General features: G+C 40.5%; 1 protein-coding gene and 1 pseudogene across 5 annotated transcripts in view; one reads left to right on the forward strand and one right to left on the reverse strand.

Moving 5' to 3' along the window:
* Positions 1-18,559, reverse strand: part of BMS1 (BMS1 ribosome biogenesis factor) — a 63,576-nt gene extending 45,017 nt beyond the window's left edge. The window contains exons 1-5 of one of the 5 annotated variants that reach the window (XM_045438160.1): positions 18,461-18,559; positions 7,097-7,306; positions 5,975-6,165; positions 4,273-4,352; positions 248-436 (exon numbers count right to left, since the gene is read on the reverse strand). In XM_045438160.1, the coding sequence (XP_045294116.1) occupies positions 248-436; positions 4,273-4,352; positions 5,975-6,165; positions 7,097-7,272 (636 nt within the window). In that variant the 5' untranslated portion in view covers positions 7,273-7,306; positions 18,461-18,559. Of the gene's footprint in view, positions 1-247; positions 437-4,272; positions 4,353-5,974; positions 6,166-7,096; positions 7,312-8,198; positions 8,965-18,460 lie in introns of those variants that run through there. The other 4 variants (XM_045438162.1, XM_045438158.1, XM_045438161.1 and 1 more) reach the window with 4 other exon arrangements.
* LOC123577303 lies at positions 12,441-21,194 on the forward strand (annotated as a pseudogene).
* Positions 21,195-24,685: the final 3,491 nt, after the last annotated feature.

The raw sequence follows: 24,685 nt of genomic DNA on the forward strand, positions 1-24,685 counted from the left end.
AAACAATCACAAATGTAAAATACTTAGAGCCAGATACTGCCTGGTGCTGGGGGGCTACAGAGTAAAAGAGATACACCAAAAGATCTGAAATACAGACTATTTTGAGAAAAAATTGACATATAAGAACAGATATATAAAGGAAATTCCAAAGGTGAATCCTGAAGGGATGTTTGTTAAGCTCTCCTACTCCTCCTATTTTTTTTTTAAGACTATAGTGTTAGTATTCAAAAACTAATTCTCTTCCTACCGGGTAAACTTCTGTCCAGAACCGGTGTTTTAATCGCTTCTTTGTCTTCTTCAGTTGTTTATTATACTTAAAGGAATCTAAGTGAGTGAGAACGCCCATAATTTTAGGAAAGCCATGTACTTGACAGATGTTTAGAAACTCAAATGTTTCCATTTCAAAACCAAAGCTGGCATCTATAAGCATCAGAACCTAAAAACAGAAAACACAATTACTCAAGGAAACTACCCAAAATAGACCATAAGCAAACTATGGTCCGTGAACAAAATCTGAGCCATGACCTATTTTATAACTAAAGTTTTATTGGAACACAGCCACATTAATGTATTTATGTATTGTCTACCCCTGTGTCTGCACTCCAACTACAAAGTAAGTAGTTGTAAGAGAAAGTATGACCCGCAAAGCTTAAGATATTTACCATCTGGCCCTTTACAGAAAAAGTTTGCCAACTCCTATTCTAGACTAAATCAAAGCATTACTTAGGGATCATCATGACAGAGAAAATACTACCCTCTGACATTCCCCAAAAGGCAACCATGAGGCAATAACCACCACAATATAAATTTCCACTTCAAGAATTTGGATATATTAGAAAAAACTCAGAAAAAGCTATGTCTAACTTGCCCCTCACCTGGAAAATTCCTCACTTCAAGAAATAAAGTTTTGTGTAAGGTATTTTTAAGCCAAATAACAGGTCTGTAACAGGAAAACCAAATAACAGATCTCTGACATCCAGAAAATGGGACAAAGTGGTAATCAATGAAAAATAGCAAAAATATAAGAAAATCAAACATTTTTGTTTCAGTCTTCTAACAGAGGAAAAAAAAAGTTGCTGGGAGATATACAGGAGAACTCTTCTATGTTAATTTGTATCATGCAATTGCTCAGACACTAAAAAAAGCTTCCAGTTTAGAATTAATCCAAAAATAGTAAAGTTATGAATGCTAAGAAAATAGAAGCATGTAAGACAATCTTTAAAATTTTGACTCTTCTGGGGCACCTGGGTGGCTCAGTCAGTTAAGTACCTGACTCTTGATTTTGGCTCAGGTCATGATCTTACAGTTTGTGAGTTCGAGCCCCATGTTGGGCTCTGTACTGGCAGTGTGGAGCCTGCTTGGGATTCTCTGTCTCCCTTACTCTCTGCCCCTCCCCTGCTGGCTCTCTCTCTCTTAAAAACAAATATACATTAAAAAAATAATAATAAAATTTTGACTCTTCAAACATGCAAAATAACTTCAGAGCTGATTCTTCTAGAAGTAAGAAACTTCCAGTTTTAACAACATATTAAAGACATCTCTGTTCTCACCTTTTTGTAGCTAATTCACAAAACCACACACACAAAACCAGAAAAACTTATCTTTGGTTAAATTAAGGAACAGTCATAATCCTAAAGCACAAAATACATGAAGGTGGGCCACCAAGCACTACAAGAAAATGCAGCCACCACTGCAGACCGCAGGCCAAGCTGGCGCAGTTCTTCCTCGCCACTGGACCAGGCTGAAGGTGAGTGAGCCTGCAGTGGAGTATCACCACATCCCATCTGACACCATAGCGTGCCAAGGGGCAAGCGGTTCGTTGTCAAATGACAAGAATAGGTAGCAAACAGTCCTTTAGTGGACAATCTTGTCAACTAAAGATAAATGAAGCCTGTACTATTCCTTCAATGCACACACGTGCACATATACATAAATCCATGTACTGTATGTGTCTTTGCTGGGACTTAGGAGGCTTTATGACAGACAACCCAGAGCAGAGCAATCAACATAAGACAAGTTAAATAAATTATGGTACATACAACGAAATACTTAAAAAGAATGAAGTTGAGCTATAGTACTTACATACCTTTAAGACACATTAAATGAAAAAAAGCAAAGTACAGAACAGTGTATATACTAAACAGTGTGTGCTTTAAAAGGGTTGCATGTATATTTCCATACATATCTAGAAGAATACTGCTTTGAGGGAAACTGAGAGACCAGGGGTCAGAGCAGGAAAAACACGCATTGTACCCTGTAGTATAGTTTGAATATTTACCAAATACATGGGTTCCTAAATCTTAAAAAAAGATGTATATGAAAAATATCTTTCTTAATATGTGTATGCTTTTTGTACTTAGGGATTTGGTATATTTTACACGAAAAACAAACCAATGGAAAAAAAAACAAACAAAAAACAATGACTTATACGCGAATCTACTTTAATCATTTCAAAAACACAAGATTTAATATGTTTATACTATTTTTTACCGACAATAACACTTATTTTTATTAATAGTAGCATTATATTAATAGTAGCATTCAAAATTTGAATGGTATTTAGTTTTCTGATATAATGGCACAGCTATAGCATTCACATTAAATTACTTTTTATTTTCTATTTTAGAAGACTTCCTAGGCCACAGGATAAAATCTGTAGCTCTCGGTCACCAAGCAGCTTTCCAGAAATTGTTGAACCAAAAACAAACAAAAAGAGGCCTCTGTTACTCCAATCTTCCTAATCAATACGGCCTTACGTTTTTTTTTAATTGAATTTATTTTTGTTAATTTAAAATGTAACTAGGAACACTTGGTTGAGCGTCCAACTCTGGATTTCAGCTCAAGTCGTGATTTCACGGTTCATGGGTTCAAGCCCTGCATCGGGCTCTGCGCTGACAGCTCGGAGCCTGCTTGGGATTCTCTCTCTCTCTCTCTCTCTCTCTCTCTCTCTCTCTGCCCGTCCCCTGCTCATGCTTGCTCTCTCTCTCAAAATAAATAAGTAATCTTAAAAAAAAAGTTAATGAACACTACCACTAAATGTAATCAAAGCTACACAATTTCCATATGCTGCATACTATCTAGATTTTTTATTATAAATTCTGACAACTTCTCAAAGGCAACTCATGTACTTATTTTGTCACAATCATTAAGAACGGAAGTTCTGGGGGCACCTGGGTGGCTGAGTCAATTAAGCGTCTGACTCTTGATTTCAGCTCAGGTCATGATCTCATGGTTCATGGGTTTAAGCCCTGCATCAGGCTCTGTTCTCACAGCTCGGAGCCTGCTTAGGATTCTCTCTCTCCATCTCTCTTTGCCCCTCCCCTGATCATGCTTGCTCTCTCTCTCTCAAAATAAACAAACAAACTTCAAAGAAAAAAGAACTTAATGAACATTACCATTAAATGCAATCAAAGCTACACAATTTCCATATGCTGCATACTGTCTAGATTTTTTATCATAAATTCTGACAACTTCTCCAAGGCAACTCATGTACTTATTTTGTCATAATCATTAAGAATGGAGGTTCTGGGGGCACCTGGGTGGCTCAGTCAATTAAGCATCTGACTCTTGATTTCAGCTCAGGTTATGATCTCATGGTTTGTGGTTTCGAGCCCTGTGTTGGGCTCTGTGCTGACAGTGCAGAGCCTGCTTAGGATTCTCTCTCTCCCTCTCTCTCTGCCCCACTCCCAACTCACTTGGGCGTGCGCTCTCTCTCTCTCTCTCTCTGTCTCTCTCTCAAAATAAATAAATAAATTAAAAAAAAAAAAACTAAAAAGAAAAAAGAACAAAGGTTCTGGCACCATCAAGAGCAGAGTCCCCATCCTCAGACAAACTACTTAACTTCTAGGACCTCCATTTCATCCTATGTAAACTAGAGAAAATACCTACTTACCTCCAGGGCATACTGGGGGATTAGATGAGCTAAATTTCCAGAAAGGTGTTAGCACAGTGCCTCATAAGAGTCCAAGAAATAGTATTTACTATTATATATTTGTATGCCAGTATGTCTATCTGTATATCTTAATTAGCAATGATCATTAAATGTTTTCTCTGTATTTGCTTTTAGATTTGAGAATACATTTCAATGTGCATATTCCATTTTTATTATAATATCATCATCATCAATTTAAACACATCTATGGTATCCCTGATTAGACTCATCATTCCTTTAATAATCATAAGCCTTTCTTTCCTTCAACATAAGATATAAAATAATCTACCACACTGTTGTTAAGTCCTCCTCAGAAATTCAGACTGTCCCTACTGACTTACCAAATCTGCCACTTTAGCCAGATCAATCATCATATTAATGTCACACCCACATTCAATGATGGTAAGTCTGCGCTTTTTACCTATAAAAGACAAAAAGTTTCCTTCTAAAAAAATCTTGGAAAAATGTAGCTATTAACGCTAATTACTATTTTAAATTGTATCCAGTAAAGTACCATACACACTTACAGAAAGTATGCCAGAAGTTCAATTTTATGAGAGAAAACTAATAAATGCCACCTTCGTTTTCTTGCTATCTATATTCTTTAATTATAAATAATACCAGAAGTCTATGTACAAGAATAAAGTGCTCAAATAGGGAAAATTCTGACTGGAATGGACAGACAAGAAAGCTTCATGCTGACCGTGATCCTGCTGTTCAGCAGCAGGCCAACATTTCGTTCTTTATCAAACTTTCTCATGTTCTCACTATAGCTAAAAACATCCTCAAACCTAACGTAACAGAATCTTCATGGAACAATCGTTATTTCTAAATTAAAAGAAATCAGTCTGCTACTCTTGATCTCGGAGTCAAGAGTCTGAGCCCCAAGTTGGAGTTAGAGATTACTTAAAAAAAAAATTAGGGTGCCTGGGTGGCTCAATTATGAAGCATCTGATTTCAGCTCAGGTCATGACCTCACAGTTTGTGAGTTCAAGCCCTGCTGTAGGTGAGCACGAGCCCCACATCGGATGAGCACAAGCCCAGCTTCAGGTGAGCTCGAACCCCACTTCTAGTGAACATGAGCCCCACTCTGGGTGAGCCCTGCTCCTCTCTCTCACTATCCCTTGTGGGATTCTCCCCCCGTGCCTCTCTCTCTCTCTCTGCACCTCACTCACTTGTGCCCTCTTTCTCTCTCAAAAAGAAAAAAAAAAAAAAAAAAATGGGGCACCTGGCTGATTTAGCCAGAGCATGCAACTCTTGATCTCAGAGTCATGAGTTCAAGCCCCACAATGGGGGTAGAGTTTACTTAAAAAAAAAAACAAAACAAAACAAAAAAAAAAAAAAAAAACAAAACAGAAAGAAAGAAAACAAAATCAGTTAAAATGATAGACATGCCTTTAAGATAAAGAAAAGTCTCAATCCAACTACATTACTGCTACAGTAAGAATTTCAGAAGCACCTAGCTGGCTCAGTAGGTGGAGTGTGCGACTCTTGATCTCAGGGTTGTGAGTTTGAGCCCCATGTTGGGTAAAGAGATTACTTAAAAATAAAATCTTTAAAACACCAACGCCACTAACAACAAAGAAATCTTAGATTCTTCCATTGACATTTTGGGAATTTGTTTCACTTTCCCTCAAACAGAAATGTCACCATCTCCCAGAGCAGGCAGATTCTCACAGAAAAAGAGAAGAAAACTCCCTCACTTCCCTAACAATGTGGCTTCATGAGGGCAAGCAGGTATGCCTGACATACTAGAGATACTCACTCCCTGTTAAAAGAAGGTGGTCACCAGGACCAACCCAGGGTGCCCAGGCCTGCCAAACCTTTCATAGATAGCAAATCCATGTAGCAGTGAGAATAGGGTATACATCTACATCATTATTATTTTTGGGAATCTATCCTTTTCTGAAGCTACAGTCAACTCAGCACAAGAGAAGTAATATGAAGTGACAATATTACTTTAACATTTAGAAATGTTCAACAAAGCCAAGCCTGTCCCTCAGACAAAATATGCCATATCAGCCTGGGGTAGCATGCTCCTACCTGACACGATCGTAACAGGGCCTCTGATCTCTGTCAGTTTCTGCCTAGTGAAGTTCCGAATTAGGCACTGGATCAAAGTGCTCTTTCCAACTTTTGGAGGCCCCATCACCACTACCACTATTGGTGGGGGCTCTAATGGAGTTCGATCAACCACCGGAATGTGATGCTTTTTGGTCTTCAAATCCTGAGTCCTATTTGTAACAAGAAAAAAAAAAGTAAATCCACTTTCAAAATATGAAGGACATCATCCTTATAAATAAAGATTTTTAAAAAGACAGCAGAACAGACAACATGGATACAACTAATTGGTTAACTTCTAGGCCCAATCCAAATGACCCCTTCAGTAAATACATAACAAACTGACTTCGACAATACAAAGTACTGAAAACTACACACAACTTAAATCTAATTGTTTTACTAGATGACTGTAATAGTTTAAAAAAAAAAAAAGGTAAACATGCAGGCAGAAGATCACAATGAATAGCAGCAGAGGCTTTCAAGTTAAATTTGGCTCTCCTATAAGGAGAATTTAATTCAGCAATGTTTAAAGTACACTGCCTCGCATATAATAAGGACTCATTAAATAAAGCTACTTATTACTATGAGTTATATGAAACAAATTCAGAAAAAAACACAAGCACACCTATTACTACAGAACAAACAAATTCTATAAAGAAAAACTCAGAAGCTTTTCTCTTGGCAAAAAAAAAAGCCAATCAACAGGTTGATACTGGAGGCAAAGTGGCTTCCACAGGGAAGACTACATGTTCCCATTTTAGTAAAAGGAATATCACATGTATCTTCATGTCCTTCAAAGTTGTTACAGACTCAGGAATCCAAGCATCATCTGGGGAGGCGCCTTGGTGGCTCAGTCGGTTAAGTGTCCGACTCTTGGTTTCAGCTCAGGTCATGATCTCACAGCTTTGTGGGTTCGAGCCCCACATCAGGCTCTGCCCTGGCAGTGTGGGGCCAGCTTGGGATTCTCTCTGTCTCTCTCTCTCTCTCTGCCCCTCCCTCACTTGTGCTGTCTCTGTCTCTCTCAATATAAATAAATAAAACCTTAAAAATAAATAAGAATAAAAAGGATAAATGGAAAAACAGCTAGACCCCAGCTAAACATACCTGTGAAAGGATCGAGCCATCCGCACAGCAGACTGTACTGCAAAGGCTTTGGGGTTTCTCTTCCGGGCATCTTCCTCATCTCCAATTTGGAGATCCTGCAGATGCCGTTTCTTCTTCTTCTCAGCTTTGGGCCCACTGTTTTTCTTTCTGTGTTTCTTCTGGTCCTTAGTCTCCATAGTGGCTTTTTACCAATTCACAAGTAACTCTAACCTACATTGATGAGGCAGGGATGGGGGAAGCATTTTACAATCCAGACAACACCCAAGGAAAAAGAGTAAATTTCATTTATTTCTTTAGGAAGAGATATGTGTTCACACAAGGATAGAAACTGCTTAATACTATCCCTAATTTCATTTCTCTGTTATGCTAGAATTAGATCTGTTACTTCTGCTTAAATTACTTTTTATTCATCTTAAGTGTCTATTATCAGTACTGCCCATTTCTTCAATGATGCAAATACTCCATTATATCTATACTTTCACACTGGCCACTAACCACATGTGGCTTTGAGAATTTAAAATGTATCCAGTGAAACTGAAACATTGAAAATGTATATAATTTTAGTTAATTCCATTCTAAATTTAAATAGCCATATGTGACTAGTAGTTACCATACTGGACAGCTCAGTACCTAATATCAATTGGACTAATGAAGTGGTTTCCAAACTTAAAGTATTTTGAAGACATTTTCTTTTTAAAACTTAAAGCATTTTAATGAACCTCCAACATGATAGCAGTTGTTACTTTCTAGTACCTGTTGATACTGTAAAATTTTTAAATTATAATAATCACGTATATACATTTAAACAAAAACAGTAACATCTACATGTGTAAGATATGGCTGGCTGTGGAGGATGCCTGGAGACCACACGGATTTGCAGAAACCCTTACAAAGATTTCTGAGCATCCCGGGAATTCATAGCCCATTAATTGAGAACCACCAGATTTAGTGAGCTTTTTAAGGAAACCAGGCTGTATACAATCTGAGCGCTTGGTTAATTAAAACAAAAAGTCTCTTCACTCAGTTAAGGCACTGAATTAATTTACTTGTGTCTGCCTATGATGTACGAGGCATTTTGCCAGGAGGGGACGACAGCTGTTACCTGACTAGCAAAGGAAATCCAAACCACTATCTTCCATGCCACGCAGTAAGGGCGAAGTCAGAAGGCTGTACTAAGGCGATCAGAGATTTCCCACGGGCACGCACCAGCGCAAACAGAAAGTCCACGTATATACCAGCATAACGTCAAGAAACACTACCCAGGAGTGAGGGGAGCCGAGTTCAGGGAACGCTTTGAAACTAAACAGCTGTGTGATTTCGGGGCATTATTTTTCTTCTCTACTTTGTTTTGGTCCCGAACTTGTACTGACACTTTTCGCACTTTCAGGACGGGGTGGGGGGAGGCGGAGAGGGATGGGAAAAGCACAACTGGGAATCAACAGATGTAGCTCAGGTCTGAGCCACCTGCTAGGATTACCCCGCCAAGAAAAAACTTCTCACTTCTCCTTGTCACCTCCCCACTCTGTGCCGACTCTCCGCACGAATTCATTCAGCCATTCCCAACGACCTCGCAGCAAGTCTCCGGCAGGTACGACGTGTGACTCTCCACCTGAGCGCCTGAGGCGCTCTTTGGGGGCAAAGACTGTCCTGAAGGACCTCGCCAAGTGCGACTAGCAAAGCTCTTAGAACCCCAGGTCCCGGGACCCCACCACCGCCGCCTCCCCTAACCCGCGGCCGTTACCGGGTTCACAACTGCTTCTTCTCAAGTCCGCATGGACAGCGCCGGAAACGGAAATGCGCCCTACGCGCGGACTAAACACGCCGGCAGGAAACAAAGAGGCAAAAGAAAGAGACCGACGCAAGGGCGAGTCTGGGAAAAGCCTGAAGGAAGGCTCCTGATTGGCTGAGGAGGGGCGCAGGAGACGACTGCGCGCTGCGATCCAACCTGAAGCCACTCCCCGCGCCGCCGCGCTTCCTGTCTGGCGGGGACAGCCGCCGCGCTGCAAATACTGGGATTCAGGGTCCCATGCGTCCGGCTCGCCCGGTACCCCCGGAGGCTGTGCTGACAGTGCGGCCTGGAGTTCGTTCGTTGGTGCAGGATGAAAGACGAAGTAATATATTTTGTCCTGGTCAACCGGAGTCACGGCACCCGTCCCCTCTAAATGCCAATGGCATCGCGTCCCTCCGTGGCCTAATGGAATATCCCACGGTTGGGAGTCTCTCTGACATATTTGCCTGCCCTTCCTTAAAGATGACAAGAGCTGGAGGCGCCTGGGTGGCTCAGTCGGTTAAGCGTCCGACTTCAGCTCAGGTTATGATCTCACAGTCCGTAAGTTCAAGCCCTGCGTTGGGCTCTGTGCTGACAGCTTAGATCCTGGATCCTGCTTCAGATTCTGTGTCTCGTCTCTCTCTGCCCCTCCCCTCCTCATGCTCTGTCTCTCTGTGTCGCAAAAATAAATAAAAACATTTAAAAAAATTTTTTTTAAGATAACAAGGGCTGACCATTTCTCGGACTTTTTTTTTTTTTTTAATGTTTTATTTATTCTTGAGAGAGACAGAGTACACGCGGGGGAGGGGCAGGGCGAGAGAGGGACACCCAATCCTAGCAGGCTCCAGGCTCTGAGCTGTCAGCACAGACCTCATAAGCCGTGAGATCACAACCTGAGCCGAAGTCCACGCCCAACCGATTGAGCCACCCAGGAGCCCCTCTGGGACTTCTTTAGTGCTGTAATTCCCGGGTTTTGCCAGCACCGACAGACTCAGGGAAGTGACAAACATCATCAGTTTTTACTGGACCATTCCCATCATCATAAAATATGCAGCTATTTCTCTCCTCTTCCAAAACAAACTCCTCTCGGTTCCATTTTCTGTAACAGACACCACACCTTTTCTCCGTGCCCCCTTGTAGCAAAATTTCACAAAAGAATTGTCAATATGTTCTCCAGTTTCTCTCCTCCTATTCTCTATTAGATTCTCTGCGCCCAGCACACCACCAACAATCTTGGCTGCTCCTTCTCAGTAGCCTTTGCTGAAGATTCTTCCACTCCTACCTGACATGCTTAAGTTAAAGACAACCCACAGGGCTCAGCCTTTGGTCTTCTTTTGTGTCTATACTTATTTCCTAGGTGATCTCATTCTGTGGTGTGATTTTATATGTCACCTGTATCAGTTAACGTATTGTATCTCGGCTACAAATTCATTCTTCATTGCCTACTTCGCAAACATTTTTCCTTTGACGCTGGCATATATGTTAAATTTTGTCAGTAGAGGGCAGTGGAGAGACCTTGTAGGAGCAAGCTTTCCGGTCCTGCTCTGCTCCTTGGTCAGGATTCTGTAGATGGGTCATTTCTCCAGGGCCAGCTCCTCCAGTATGTGGTGGCCAGCAGTGCCCCACTCTTTCTCCACGTTCCTCCACCTCTTGGCATTTTTGTCATGGAGTGACTCCCCTGAGACACTTACCTTTTCCGTAGCACCCGGAGAGGGATTTCCAAGTTCCAGTGGTGCAGCATCATAGGGACCACCCTGACACCAGTGGGCCATGGCCATACCCCTTCAATGAGGTCTAGCTCTCCACAGATGGAGGTTGGGGGTGAGAAGTGGGATTGTTCCTGAGCCTTCTATCTCTGTCCTAGGGAAGTAGCTACTCCTCAAATCTGCTATTATTAATATTCTTTAGAGTTCTCTTCTTACTAGCCCATACCCCATTGCTCCAATCCCCTGTTGTAGCTAGTTTTAATGTAAACTTTCCCTGTTCAAATTACAGTGTAGTTTCTCTTTCCTAATTAGACCTTTAAAATACACCATCATTTGCCAATAACTCCCATATTTATATCAATGACTCAGACCTCTTTCTTGAACCCCAGCTGCCTCCCTCACATATCTATTTGGATGTATAATAGACATTTCAAATGTAACATGCCCAAAGAAAACCCATGATCTCTCTCAAACTGGCCGTCCAGTTTTTTATCTCAGTTGATGACTGTTCTAGCCATGAAGTTCATTAGGCCCAACACTTCAGACACATCCTTGTCTGCTCTCTTTTTCTAGCCTCCATATCCAACCTATCGGGAAATTCCTATTAACTCTACTTTCAAAATGCAACCGCAGGGCACCTGAGTGGCTCAGTCAGTTAAACGTCCGACTTTTGATTTTGGCTCAGGTCAGGATCTCTTGGTTCATGAGACTGAGCCCCAAGTAGGGCTCTGCACTGACTGTGTGGAGCCTGCTTGGGATTCTCTCTCCCCCTCTCTCTCTGCCCCTTCTCTGCTGTCTCTCTCTCTCTAAGATAAATAAATAAATTTAAAAAAATTTTTTGAAAAAGAAAGACATGTACAAGAGTGTTCATAGCATTGTCCAAACTGGGAAAAAGCCAAAGTCCATCAGCAAAAGCATGAATAAACTATAGTATATTGATACAATGGAATAATATGTAACAATGAAAATAAACTACCATGAGCAACAATATAGACGATATTTAGCAAAAGAAGCCAGACACAAAGGAAAACATATATGTTCCTATTTATATAGTCTGAAACTAGGCAGAATTGACATATGGCAATGGAAGTCAGGATAATTGTTCCTTTTGTAGAAGAGGGGAATATATGAGTGGGAGGGGCCTTGCAGGCAGCTCTGGAGTGCCTAGTAGTGTTCTGTTTCTTCATCTGGTGCTAGTTTCTGGGTTGTTGACTTTGTAATTATTGAGCCATACACTTGGGCTTTGTGTACTTTCGGAATGTATATTCTATTCATGTTTACAAGTCATGTATTTTTTTAGTCAATAAATTGCCATTTTAGGTTCTTTGCCCATTTTTCTTTCCCTTTAATACTTAATTATGGATTAAGATTCCCCATTTATATTTAGGAACCTTCCAGAGATTGCTGAGGGGCTCTTACAGAAAGTGGTTCTTAGCCTACTGGGGGCAATAGATCCCTTGGAGAATTTTATGCATGTCCAGAAAAATTCACTTGTTCACCCTCATATACAGTTGTTAAAATTTCACACATTTCTGGACCCACGAAAGCCTACCACAGCCCAGATTAAGGTTTTCCAAAGTCTACTTCTAAAATTCTCAGGAGTTCTCCTACAGGAAGAGGAGCAGGTATCCATCCCTGGACAGGCCTTCTGGGCAGTGGGCCAGGCATGAGGCAGGGTATCCCTAGCTCACAGGGGAAGACCTGGGAGAATGGACAACAGTAAGTGAGGTCCTTATTCATGTCATCTTATTGAGGTCAGGTTGTTCAACTTCACGGAAACAGCTAAGGTTGAGCATGGCTTCACTGGATGATTTCTGGGCCAGTTCTTGTCAGTGGGATGACTGTGTTCAAAGTTTACCATGAGCACGCTATGGTCAGGCAGGGACACCCAGACAAAGTGCCACCAGCTCAGGTTGTGTGGCCACCAGCTCAGTCTCTACGGCAGCATAAAGGTGCTGTGCACGAAGGACAAAACCATCTCTACTTTGTGGGTCTTCCATTTGCAAGAAAAGGACTTGTATCCCTGGTAAGGAGAAGTGCTCAGGGTGATAGAAGTCAGTACAGGACAAGCACTACTCCTTGGGACTCCCTACTTGTAAACTCAAGACAAGCTTCATGAAAGCAATTTCAAAAACAGGGTGGAGGACTTGGGGAGGTGGATGGAATTGGAAGAGCTGATGGCCACAGTGAGTAAGAGGATGCTCTAGGGCCATGGTCTTCAAATCTAGCACACACTAGAATCTCCTGTGGGGCTCGTTAAAACTTAGATTGACAGGGGTGCCTGGGTGGCTCAGTCGGTTGAGCATCTGACTTCAGCTCAGGTCACGATCTCACGGTTTGTGGGTTCGAGCTCCGCGTCAGGCTCTGTGCTGACAGCTCAGAGCATGGAGCCTGCTTCAGATTCTGTGTCTCCCTCTCTCTCTGCCCCTAACCCACTCGCATTCTGTCTCTGTCTCTCTCAAAAATAAATAAACGTTAAAAAAAATTAAAAAAAAACAAACAAACATAGATTGACAGTCCCATTGGAGTTCTGATTCAGAAGTGCTTGGGTAGGGCCTGAGGATTTGCATTTTAAGAAGTTCCCAGGTGAAGCTGATGCTGCTGGTCCTGGGACCAGCATTGAGAGCCACCAGTCTACAGAATTTCGGGTTTCCAGGAGTCCCTGCCTTTATGGATGTGTTGCCTATGCTGTTGATCTTGGAGACTCAGGTCCTGCCCATAATTGTGGCTTACCAAATCCTTCTCTATGGCACAAAGGATGACCAGGAGCCAGTAAGAACCATTTCCTGGATGCAGCAGAAGCCAGCCAAATGCTCCTAGCTGCACAACTCATCTTTCAGTGGCCTCGGCCTTCTCTCCTCTCAGTTGCACCTGCTGGGGAATGAGGTGTGGATCTGGCCTCCCTAATAAGCCCTGTCATTCACTGTGGGAGGAGGTCACGCAGCTGCACTGGCCTCAGGTCCTAAGTTGTCAGGTAGGTGAGGGCAGGCAGGTGCTCACAAGAGCTGTGCACACTCATACACAGTCAGGGTCAGACACCTGGACACGCACCATGACTCAGGCCACAGGGGGCAGGTCCAGCAGCTCTAGGGGTCCAATTCTCCTCTGCGGTCCTTAGTTAAGCAGCATATCCAGTTTGTAGAGAGAAGAGCAAGACTAAGAGAGTCTGAACACCCCTTTGTTCTTCAGTACTATAACCCTGAGCTCTCTTGCTTAACCCAGAGCCCTTGCTTTCTCCAGCGAGCTGCCCACCAGGGCACACCGTGAGAAGTGCTAGGATGGGAGGACTCAGGGCAAAGTCACCTGCCAGAGTGTGTGCGAGGTGGCATCAGGCCTGCTGCCTCTGGGAGCCTGGATGAATCTAAAGGAAAGAGAGAGGTGGGCCATGACCAGTCAGGTGGAGCTGTGCATCTTGGCCATGGCCCCACCAGGCCCCTGCTCCCCCTTTTCATCCTAATAATATCCATGAATGCCCACTGGGTACCAGGCTCTGATGATCTAGAAGCCATAGGGACAGCCCTGCCTTTAGGGACCCCACAGCCTTGTTGAAAAGAGCAGACACATTATGGATACCTACAAAAATGAAGTGGAAATAAATCAAGAGAGAAAACCACCACTTATTTGGGGAGCACCCAGGAGGGACATCCAGGTGTGCCCTTCCAGCTGCTTCATTCCTCTGAGAAGCAGCCTAGGGCCCCTTGGCCTCTGATCAGGTGCATGTAGGTCTGAAGCAGAGCACATTTTATGCGGTGAAGGCCTGCCAGCTTGCTCTTCAACACTAAATTTCACCACCTGAGGAGAGCTCAGGCATCATACATAGTCCTTGGAGACATGAGCTCAGAAGATTGGATTCCCAAATATATTTTATATATGTATATATAACTGATATATTAAAAAAATCAATGATATATTAATATATATGTTCTATTAATATAAAAAAAATCAATGATATATTAATATATATGTTCTATTATTACTTCCCATTACATTTCACATATTACCAGACCAATTTTGTATGTTCCACTTTTTTATGCTTTCCTTTTGCCTGACTGACCTTGACTCTTGATATTTTATTTTGTAAATTACAGTGACTGTTTTTAGACTCATTGTACTTAAGGGGGTAGTCATCAGAATCATCTGAGGAGCTTTTTTTTTTTTTCTTTTCTTTTGACAACCCATGTGTCTCTTTGTCTCTTTTATCTGAAATTCTCATTAAAATAGTCTAGGGTACAGCTCAGTCTTGGTTATTTAAATTATATATCCCCCAGGTCATTGAGATATGCACATCTAATTTAGAAGAAAAACAATCACATTCTGTAATAGAGCATCTTTAAATATTTCCTAAACATCCTTATCATCAATTTCTCTCACCCACGCAATAAGAATAATAACCTTTGACAAATTTTTATGAAAAGCTAATTCTTTGTTCTCTTGTATTTTACAGTACTATCCTTCAATTTCCTGTTCTCTCTTAATTTACATTGGGCTGTTACATTCCATATTTTAGTTCTATTGTTTCCTTTAAAATATTTCTTTTGTAGTTTGGCATTGTGAAGCCTTCCAAACTAGCACACTTTACTTAGACTTATTAGCACACACTTTCTCCCATTAATGGTTTCATTGGTTTGCTGACATAATGCTAGCCCCATCCCATGTTTATGTCATTGGCTTTTCAAACATAATGTTTCTCATTAAACAATTATTCTGTTTGTTTATGTGTCATTTCTTTTGAGTCATTGGATGTCTGAGAAAATCTTGGTTTCTCCTATGAAGGACAATCTATTGAATTAAAAAAAATTGATGTTTGGTTTATTTGTTCTTCTTCAGGAAAACATTTGGGCTATACCATAAGTATTGCTACTAAAATGTTTGCCTTGCAAACAAATACAAGTGATGTATTTAAAGAAAAAAATGTGAAAATAATGGAAAACTGGAACTATGATTTGTTTAGGTGTGAAATTCTATGTCAAATTTTCCCACACCATTATTATCTTGTTTTTCTTAAAGCTTATTTTATTTTGAGAGAGAGAGAGAAAGAGAATCTCAAGCAGGCCCCACGCTGTCAGCACAGAACCCAATGTGGGGCTCCATCTCATGGACCGTGAGATGATGACCTGAGCTGAAATCAAGTGTCAGATGCTTAACCAACTGAGCCACCCAGGTGCCCCTCACACTTTTATAGTTCTTAATGAGATGGTTACACTGGCTCCCAAATTCTCTGCAGTTCATGTAGGGACATTTGTCCAGCTTTGGGACTGTGTACTTCTTTTGTCCACTTTTCATGTCTGGGAGTTCCCCCCACTACATGTTGTGCTTTCCTGAGATGAAGTCGGAGCCAGCATTCCCAGATGTCCTTGCAGCTGGTGTGGCTAGACTGTGGGCTGAGGCTGCAGCCCTAATGCTGGGGTGTCCTCACCTGAGACTAATGTTGGTGGTGGGGGAGAGCCACAGACTGCAAAGAATCTTCTGGCAGCCGTGGCAACACAAGTGTTGGCCAGACCTGAATCTCTACCTCTCCTAATGATAAATATTTACAATTAATTTCAAAAACTGTATAAATACGGATACAGTGACAGCCTTAGTAAAATACGGGAAACAAGACTTTTTCTCTGTAGCTAAGAAAAAATGCACAAAACCAATTTAGTAGATTCCTATTTAGACCATATAGAATTATAAATGCACACCTGGTACCCAGCTTCTTCTTAGCCCTAAATACATGAGTCAAATACAATCTAATCACCTAGAAAACTTGGAGAACATCTCTTGCCCTTCTCTTACCTTGGGGTGTTAAAGGGAGAAGTTAGGGTTAGGTGTTGAATGACTCAGGAGTGACAGTCTGGCTCCTTCAGTTGAGTGTGATTTTTTTCTCTTATCCATTTAGGTCACAACTACATTCTCCTGCTATGGTTTAAAAGCTAAAACATAAGGTAAGGTGGGTAGGGATAGTGTTATTTTCATCTCTCTATCCCTAACTGTTCTTAGAACATTCATTATATATGAATATCTATGAACAAAATCTCCACCTTCTGAAAAATCTTTTCACATAATTATTGATCACAGGCTCATGTAGCTAAGGTGTGATAACCTTTCTAGTGTCAATCCTCTCCAGAGCTGAAATGCTAGAACCCCAGGACCCCAGCACAAAACTTTATTTTCCCCCTTAAAATGACCACATAATATTGTGCTTAAAAAAATTTATACTTGCCAATTAGAAAATAGAATCTAAGTAAAGACATCAAAGAGGAGATTTCCATGGGCATGAAATTACATGGCATCTGCAATGGAAGTTAGGCCCCCAACTTGCATCTACCCTGTGTTACTTGCTTCCCAATACACATTCTCTTCTTCACCAGACACCACTATTTTTAAAAAAAATTTTAATGTTTATTTAAACATTAATTTATATAATTAATTTATATATTAATTTATATAATTTAAACATTATATAAACAAAATTTATTTTGATAGCTTTGTGCAACCCAAGATCACAAACACTTCCTTCTTTGTTTTCTTCTGTAAGTTTTATACTTTTAGGTTTAACACTTAAGTCTGTATCCATTTTTATCTAACTTTTATTTTGTAAAAGGTAAAGATCTAAGGGTTTTTTGCATAAGAATATCTAAATGTTCCAACACCATTTGTGGAAAATACTACCCTTTCTCCATTGAACTGCCTTTGCATTTTGCTCATACAGTTCTCCATATATACTCTGGTCTATTTCTGCACTCTGTTTTCTGTCCAAGTAATATACTTGCCAACATTTATGCCACTACCACCCTGTCTTGATTGATGTAGCTTTACAAAACTCGAAACCAGGAAATCTTTTCATTTATTTTTTAATGTTTATTTATTTTTTTAAAGAGAAAGACAGTGAGCAGGGGAGGGGCAGAGAGAGAGGGAGACACAGAATCTGAAGCAGGCTCCAGGCTCTGAGCTGTCAGCACAGAGCCTGATGTGGGGTTCAAACTCACAAACCTGAGATCATGACCTGAGCAGAAGTCGGATGTATAAACCAACTGAGCTAGCCAGGCATCCCTCGAAACAAGGAAATCTTAATCCTCTTTGTTCTTGTTTTTCAAAGTTGTTTTCATTATTCTAGGCCCTTTACATTTCCATATGAATTTTAGAATCAGCTTCTCAATTTCTATTTTTTTACAAAAGCCTGCTGAAGCAGATGGACAAGGGCCTATAATGGCAGCTGCCAGCAGCTCTTTGCTCTGATTCACAGCAGGTATAGCAATGACCTCCCTCCCTACCCCTCTCCCAACTGACCTCTACCCTGGCCAGCACAGGGCCACCCTCCCCCTAGCTGTAGGCATCTCACCCTGGGCCCTGGTAGCAGAAGGGACCTGGGACCTAGGAGAAACATGAGACTTTCTCAGAGGGAGTGGGTAAAGGAGAGGGCGCTGTGATAGGCCCTAAGCTGTCCCAGACACAACAGTACTCCATCTGGGGATGGTGCCCTATATCCAGCTCTAGTGGGTTTGTCTGAAGATAGAATGGAAACACTCAGAGGTGGAAATGGGCCACGCTGCAAACCCAGATAGCATTTTTGCAAGGAGAAAGAAAAGACCAAGAAAACTTGAAGTACTTAGAATAAAGGTGTTAGCATGTGCACTAAAACAAGAAAGGGTAAAATATCACAAATTAAAATATGGCACAAAACTGAGCCATGATGGTTTGAAAATGCTATCTTTTGAATCAGAACAAACCAAAGATACAGAGGCTCCCATAGAACCTCAGAAGATCCAGTTAGAGTGGAAGCAAGGCAGCCAGCTGTTATGATAACATCTTCAGGAAGCAGGTTACACAGATACATTCTATGTACAGTGTCAGCAGGTAAGGTCACTACTTGGACAAGTTCAGAACCAAATGGAAGAATGGACTCACCTGAATGGAGGTGAGTCTTCTAAGCAAAAGGGACAAATCCAAGTGGTGTTCCTGAGACACCGTTTCTTAGAAAATGCTGATGAGAGTGATGAAGAAGACGATAATGGCATGACTGAAGGCATCCCAGAAAGAAAAGACAAATGTCAAATGAATAAACACAAAATAGGTAATGAAGGTTTTGCTACTGACCTAATGATCCTGATTCTGAGGAAGAACTGAAAGAATCTGATTTTTTAGGGACTGCTGAAGACGGTGATGGAGCTGAAGAAACTTGAGGTGCAGGGGAGGGCACAGAACCGGCTGAACCAATCACGTTTCTACCTGGAGGCGGCTAGTCATTTTTTAATGGGTTCTGATGCTAAGCGTACTGGACTTTGGAGACCTTGCAGACTTGCCAGTAATAAATCATGCAGACTATGGTTACGGCTTGTCTGTCTGTCAATAAAGATGCCTTTCAAAAGACATGGAACCCCAAGTATACACTATGGAAGCATTTTGATGGAGTACAGGCATTTGCTTTTCATCCTGTGGAACTTGTGCTGGTCACTGCCTCTGAGGACCTCTTTGAAACTTTGGAACTTAAACACACACACACACACACACACACACACACACACACACACACAACAAAACGGCTCCAGCCCCAAAGAGTGCTTCTTTAGATGTAGAGCCTAACTACACATTTAGGGTCCACACTGGCCATGTTCTGTCATTAGCTATTAGTTCTAATGGAGAACAGTGGTATAGTGGTAGTAATGATGCAACCATCTGGGGGTAGAATATGCCTAGCCCGAATGTGGATCCATGATACATATAAACCAAATGTTTTAGCTGGCACTTTAATTGCTTATACAGATGCTGTTTGGGGTCTTGCTTATACTGGAATAAAGAAAAAAAAAAGTCAGTTATGTCTTTCTTGTTCAGCAGGTGGCACTGTTAAGTTGTGGAATCTGGAAGAAAAATTGCCAGGTATTTGCACTTACAATAGAGACAAGGCGGGTGTAATACTTAATATCGGTTCACTCTCCAGCTGGGATCCAGTTCATGTGGTGACCTCTTTCAACACTGGCAGAACAGTTAATTTATGATTTAGAAATATCAGTCATTGGTGATGATTTCATCACAGATAGATTCTGGTTTACAATTCAATAAACACATTAACAGAGTAGTAAATCATCCCATACTTCCTGTTACAAAAACTGCTAATGAAGATAGATACATCCATCAAATTTTTCACAATATAAAATGGGTAAAATGATCCATTCTATGGTAGTTCCTTTGCATGCTGTTACAAGTCTAGCAGTAGATCCTGATGGAATCTATTTAATGTCTAGAGCCATGGTTGTTTCATTAGATTGTGGAATTTAGACAGCACATAGGAAGATACTTGGTAAATCAACATGTTATACTGCTTGCCATCCATCAAAAGCATGCATTGCCAGTGCAGAGGCTGATACCCTTGACAAAGTATTTGTATGAATCAACAAAAAGTTGCATCACAACAACAGATGTGCTTAGACAGAAAGAGGATTTTTTTGTTGTTGTCAACTACTGGATTTTCTGTATAGATGATCATGTTTCTGTGAAGATTGTATTACTTATACAATGTGGATGCGTTCGGTTTCTTCTCTGCATTATTGTACTAACTAAAATCTCTGGTACAATGTTCAATGGAAGTGATGAGAACAAATATCCTTTTGTTGTACTGATCTTTGGAGAAGAGCATTCACTCTCTCACATTTAATGTGGTGGTAACTGTACATTTTCATAGGTTTCTATTGTTTCTTTTTCCCCCCTCTTGCTCCTTACCTTTGTGCCTTGGTGATCTTCCGTGGTGGTATGCTCTGATTCCTTTACCTTTTCTACTCTAGGCAGAATCTACTCTAGGTTTTTGCTTTGTGCTTATCATAAAACATCTTGTAGATATTATAGTCCATTTACACTGGTAGCAGCCTATCTTCAATTCCATACAAAAAGTCTACCCTTTTATTCTCTTTTGTTTTTATATCAAAATTTCCCTTTTATGTTGTATATTCGTTAACAAGTTACAGTAGCTATAGTTAATTTTAATATGCTTTTCCTTTAATCTTTATACTATAGTTAAGCGATTAACACATCATATTACAGAATTAGAGTTTTCTAAATCTCCCTATATATTTACCTTTATCAGTATGTTATATATTTTCATGTTTTCATGTTAATTAGTGTCTTTTCACTTTAGTTTGAAGATCTCCTTTCCCCATTTCTTGTAAGGCAGGTCTAGTGGTAATGAACTCCCTCAGCTTTTGTTTATATGGGAAATTCTTTGCTTCTGCTTCATTTTTGAAGGATATCTTTGCCCAATAGAATGTTTTTAACTGGTAATTTTGTTCTTTCAGCACTTGGAATATATCTGCTGAAAATCTAATCTTTTTTTCTCTAGCTGCTTTTAGGGTCTCTCTCTTTGAATTCTGACAGTTTAATTATAACGTGTCTTGGAGAAGATTGTTTGGAATTGAAATAATGGGCTAATGTATTAGCTTTATGAACTTGGATATCCAAGTCTCTCTGAAGATTTGGGAAGTTCTCAGTCATTATTCTCCTTAAATAAGCTTTATGCTCCCTTTCCCTCTTTTCTTCTTCTGAAACCCCAGTTCTGTTATTGGTTCTTTTGATGGTTTCCCAAGGATCGCATAGGCTTTCTCGGCTCTTTTTCATTCTTTTTCTTTGTTCTCTGACTGGGTTATTTCAAAGTGCCTGTCCTCTGGCTTCTGCCTGACCTGCTCTGCTGTTGATGTTCTCTATTGTATTTTTTATTTCATTCATTGAATTCTGCAGTTCCGGAACTGGTTTGGTCCTTTTTATTTTTTGTTAAATTTCTCAATTTGTTCATGTGAGAAATTGAATTTTGTTGAATTGTCTGTGTTTTCTTCTAGTTCATTGAGTTTCTTCAAAACAGCTCTTTTGAATTCTGTCTCTGGTAGACTGCAGATCTCCATGTCTTTGGGTTTGGTATTGGAGGATTATTATGATCGTTTGGTGATGTCATGTTTCCTTGATTCTTCATATTCCTTGGAGGGTTTTTGTTTTTGCTTTTTTGCATTGCTGTGTTTGCATTTGAAGTAGCAGTCATCTCCTCTGATCTTTACTAGCTGCCTTTGGATGAGAGATACTTTTTGTAGGTCCTGGTTATATTCTGGAACTTTCCCTAATCTTGTATGAACGTATCTGTTCCACACATCTTTCTCCCTCTTGTGGTAGAATTCTGAAGCATGTAGATTTCCTCTTCATCTTATAACTCACCAAGTCAGCTGATGGTAACCTCTTTAGTTTTCCCAAAGATGGCCGAAGAACTTAAATTTGTGGTTTCTCCCTTACCTGCAGACATTGGTTTGTTTTCTGCATATACTCCATCCCCTGATCTTGCTCTTGCTACTGCCCTTGGAAGTCCACATAGGAGCTGGCTGCAAGTGGGGAAAGGTGTGGGTTTGGCACCTGGGGCATTAGTGGTGCCCACACACCAGTAGAGGGGATCTCAGGTGGCACTTTCCCAGCGATTCATGAGTGGGCTTCCTGCTGAAGTCTAGAATGCAGTCAGTAGGAATTGCATCCCTTTCATGCCTTTTAATATTCTTAGCTGCATCTTTACAGATCTCCTCCCCCCCATCCCCCACCCCCATCTTGGAACTCCAGCTTTAATACTCTGGGTGATGTTGGGAGAGATGGGTTTCTGTAGCAGCATCCCACACAGCTGGGGAAGTTGGGCATTCACTCTCTCCTCTCTCTTTTCTCCCATGGAAGGGATCCCCAGCCTTTTTCTCTAAGCACTGCTGCCTTGAGGAAAGAGATGAGGTAGGAAAGCTCCTCTTACTAGTATGTCCAAAGTCACTTGTCGTTTTGTTTTGGTTTTGGCGCAAGGGAGTACTGGGATTTCTCCTCCTGAGACCTGGACTTATACAAAGGATGTCTCATCAGTGGGTGTCTGCCCAATTAAGTGCATTCCAGGTGTTCCTGGACTGCAGCCAACAGGCATTTAATACCATTTCACAGGCTCCTCTCAGTTCCACAGCCCATATGGGGATCTGTCTGCTTATTATGCGGAGCACAGGTGGGTAAGATACCTCCTGGGTCCCTTGGAAGATTGTACTGGATCTCACAGTTCCCACAAAGGTACTTTTGGTCATGGATAGATGCTGAAACTTAGGTGTTGAAAGAGGGATGAACACAAGGGATGTCTTAGGCTGTCATGATAACATTCAGTCCCCTGTATTTTTTCTTTTAATTGTGAAAAAATTTTGCAACTTCAGGAAAGTTCAGTACAAAAATTCATGCATATATTTTACTCAGAGACCAAATTCAAGTTTTACCAACTGTTCTAATAATGCTCTTTTAAGAAGGATCCTTCAAGTGCCATGCAGTTTACTCAGGTGTCCAATCTTTCTAGTCTCCATCAATCTGAGACAGTTCCTCAATTTCCTGGACTTTGATTACCTTGGCGCTTTTGAGGATTATAAGCCAGTCACTTTGTAGAATATACTTCAATTTTGAAGTAGAATGTACTTCAATTTTGCTTGGCCTAGTATTTTCTCATGAGTAGACCCAGGTTATCCCTTGGCTGAACTGCCACTGAAATATTGTTTTCTCACTGTATCCACTCAGGTATACATGATGTTGATCACAAGGGGCCCATGATGTAGATTAAACCATTTCTGATAGGGTTAACTTTGATCACTTGATTAAGATGTTGTCTGCCATGTTTTCCTGAGTTATCTTTTTCATCTTTTATAATTAATAAATGTTTTGTAGGGAGATACTTTGAGACCATTTGATTCCTCATCCATTTTCATCCACTAGTTTTAGTATCTACTGATATTTGCCTGAAGTAATCATTCCTGTGATGATAACGAAAAGTTAATTTCTCAGTTCCATTATCTCCTTCTACATTTATTGATATTATTCTGTAAGTAAAAACATGTTCTTCTCCCCATTAATTCATTTATTAGTATAGACTCATGGACCCCTAATTTGCTCAGTGTTGTACGATCACATTATTTCAATTCTTATATTGTCCCAGATTCTGTCAGTGGAAGTCCCTTTAAGCCATGTTCTTAAGCCATGTCCTTTTGACACAGTTCCATTATTCTTTAGCACTTGCTCCCTCTTACACACAAAAAATGTTCCAGGCTCATCTTGTAATTTCCCTGACCCAGTCCTGGAATCAGCTATTTCTCCAAGAACCCTGGTTCCTTTTAGTGAAGAATGGTATTCAGAAACCAGAATGCAGGAACTAGCTAGGTCTATTACACTGTTGCTGCTACTGTGCCATTTCAGTGGCCAGAGCTAAGAAATGTATGTGATTGCATACACCCACGTATGCACTTCTGTTTATTTATTATATTAATATTGGAAACCATAAATTCATGTTGGTAGCAATGCAACACCACAGTGTTTATTCCAATCTCCTTTATCTGTAAACGAAACTCTTATTCTGTTCAAAGGAGCCTCATGCAACAGAAATCCTGCCTAATACATATTCCCAAAAGTAAATCCTATTTCATAAATCACTTTTTAATGCTTACAAGTAAAATGTAAGGTATTACAAAGGTATTAGCCTTTGAGATTTGTAATTTTTATTAGATTCATTTTCTCTTTCAATTTTCTCCATATTTGTAACCTAATTGGGCTCTCTATGATAGTTTACTCAGAAATTCCCTCTGAAACTTACATTTTTAAAATACACTTTCCAAGTCTTCTTTTTTGCCTTCCCAAAGGCATTTTTGAACAGATACTGAGTTTTTCACATACAGAATTTGATATTTCTGTCAAATATCCTTAAATGTTGTACTACTCCTACTGATTTTGAAAAATCGCACCCCATCATGATTCCTTATAAGTGACTGATTTTCTTTGTTTGGAAACTTAGAAGACTCTCGTCTTGAAGTTAAAAATTTTTATTATGATCTATTCATTGTAATCTTCTTAATTAATCCTAACCAGTACACAGTGCCTCCATAACTTTTATCTCTGAGAGAACTGTAATGAATAAGCAAATACTGAACATACATTTTTCATTTGATCCAGTGCCACGACTCATAAATATTTACACAAGTTAAATGAAAATCTGTGTCCACAAAAAGCTTTCTATGTTAATGTTCATAGGAGGTTTATTCATAATAGATGGAAGTTGAAAATAAATGAAATGACCTTCCACAGGCGAATGGATAAACAGGTTGTGGTACATCCATA

The sequence above is a fragment of the Leopardus geoffroyi genome, chromosome D2, assembly GCF_018350155.1.
Source record: "Leopardus geoffroyi isolate Oge1 chromosome D2, O.geoffroyi_Oge1_pat1.0, whole genome shotgun sequence".
In the NCBI taxonomy this organism is placed as follows: Eukaryota; Metazoa; Chordata; class Mammalia; order Carnivora; family Felidae; genus Leopardus; species Leopardus geoffroyi.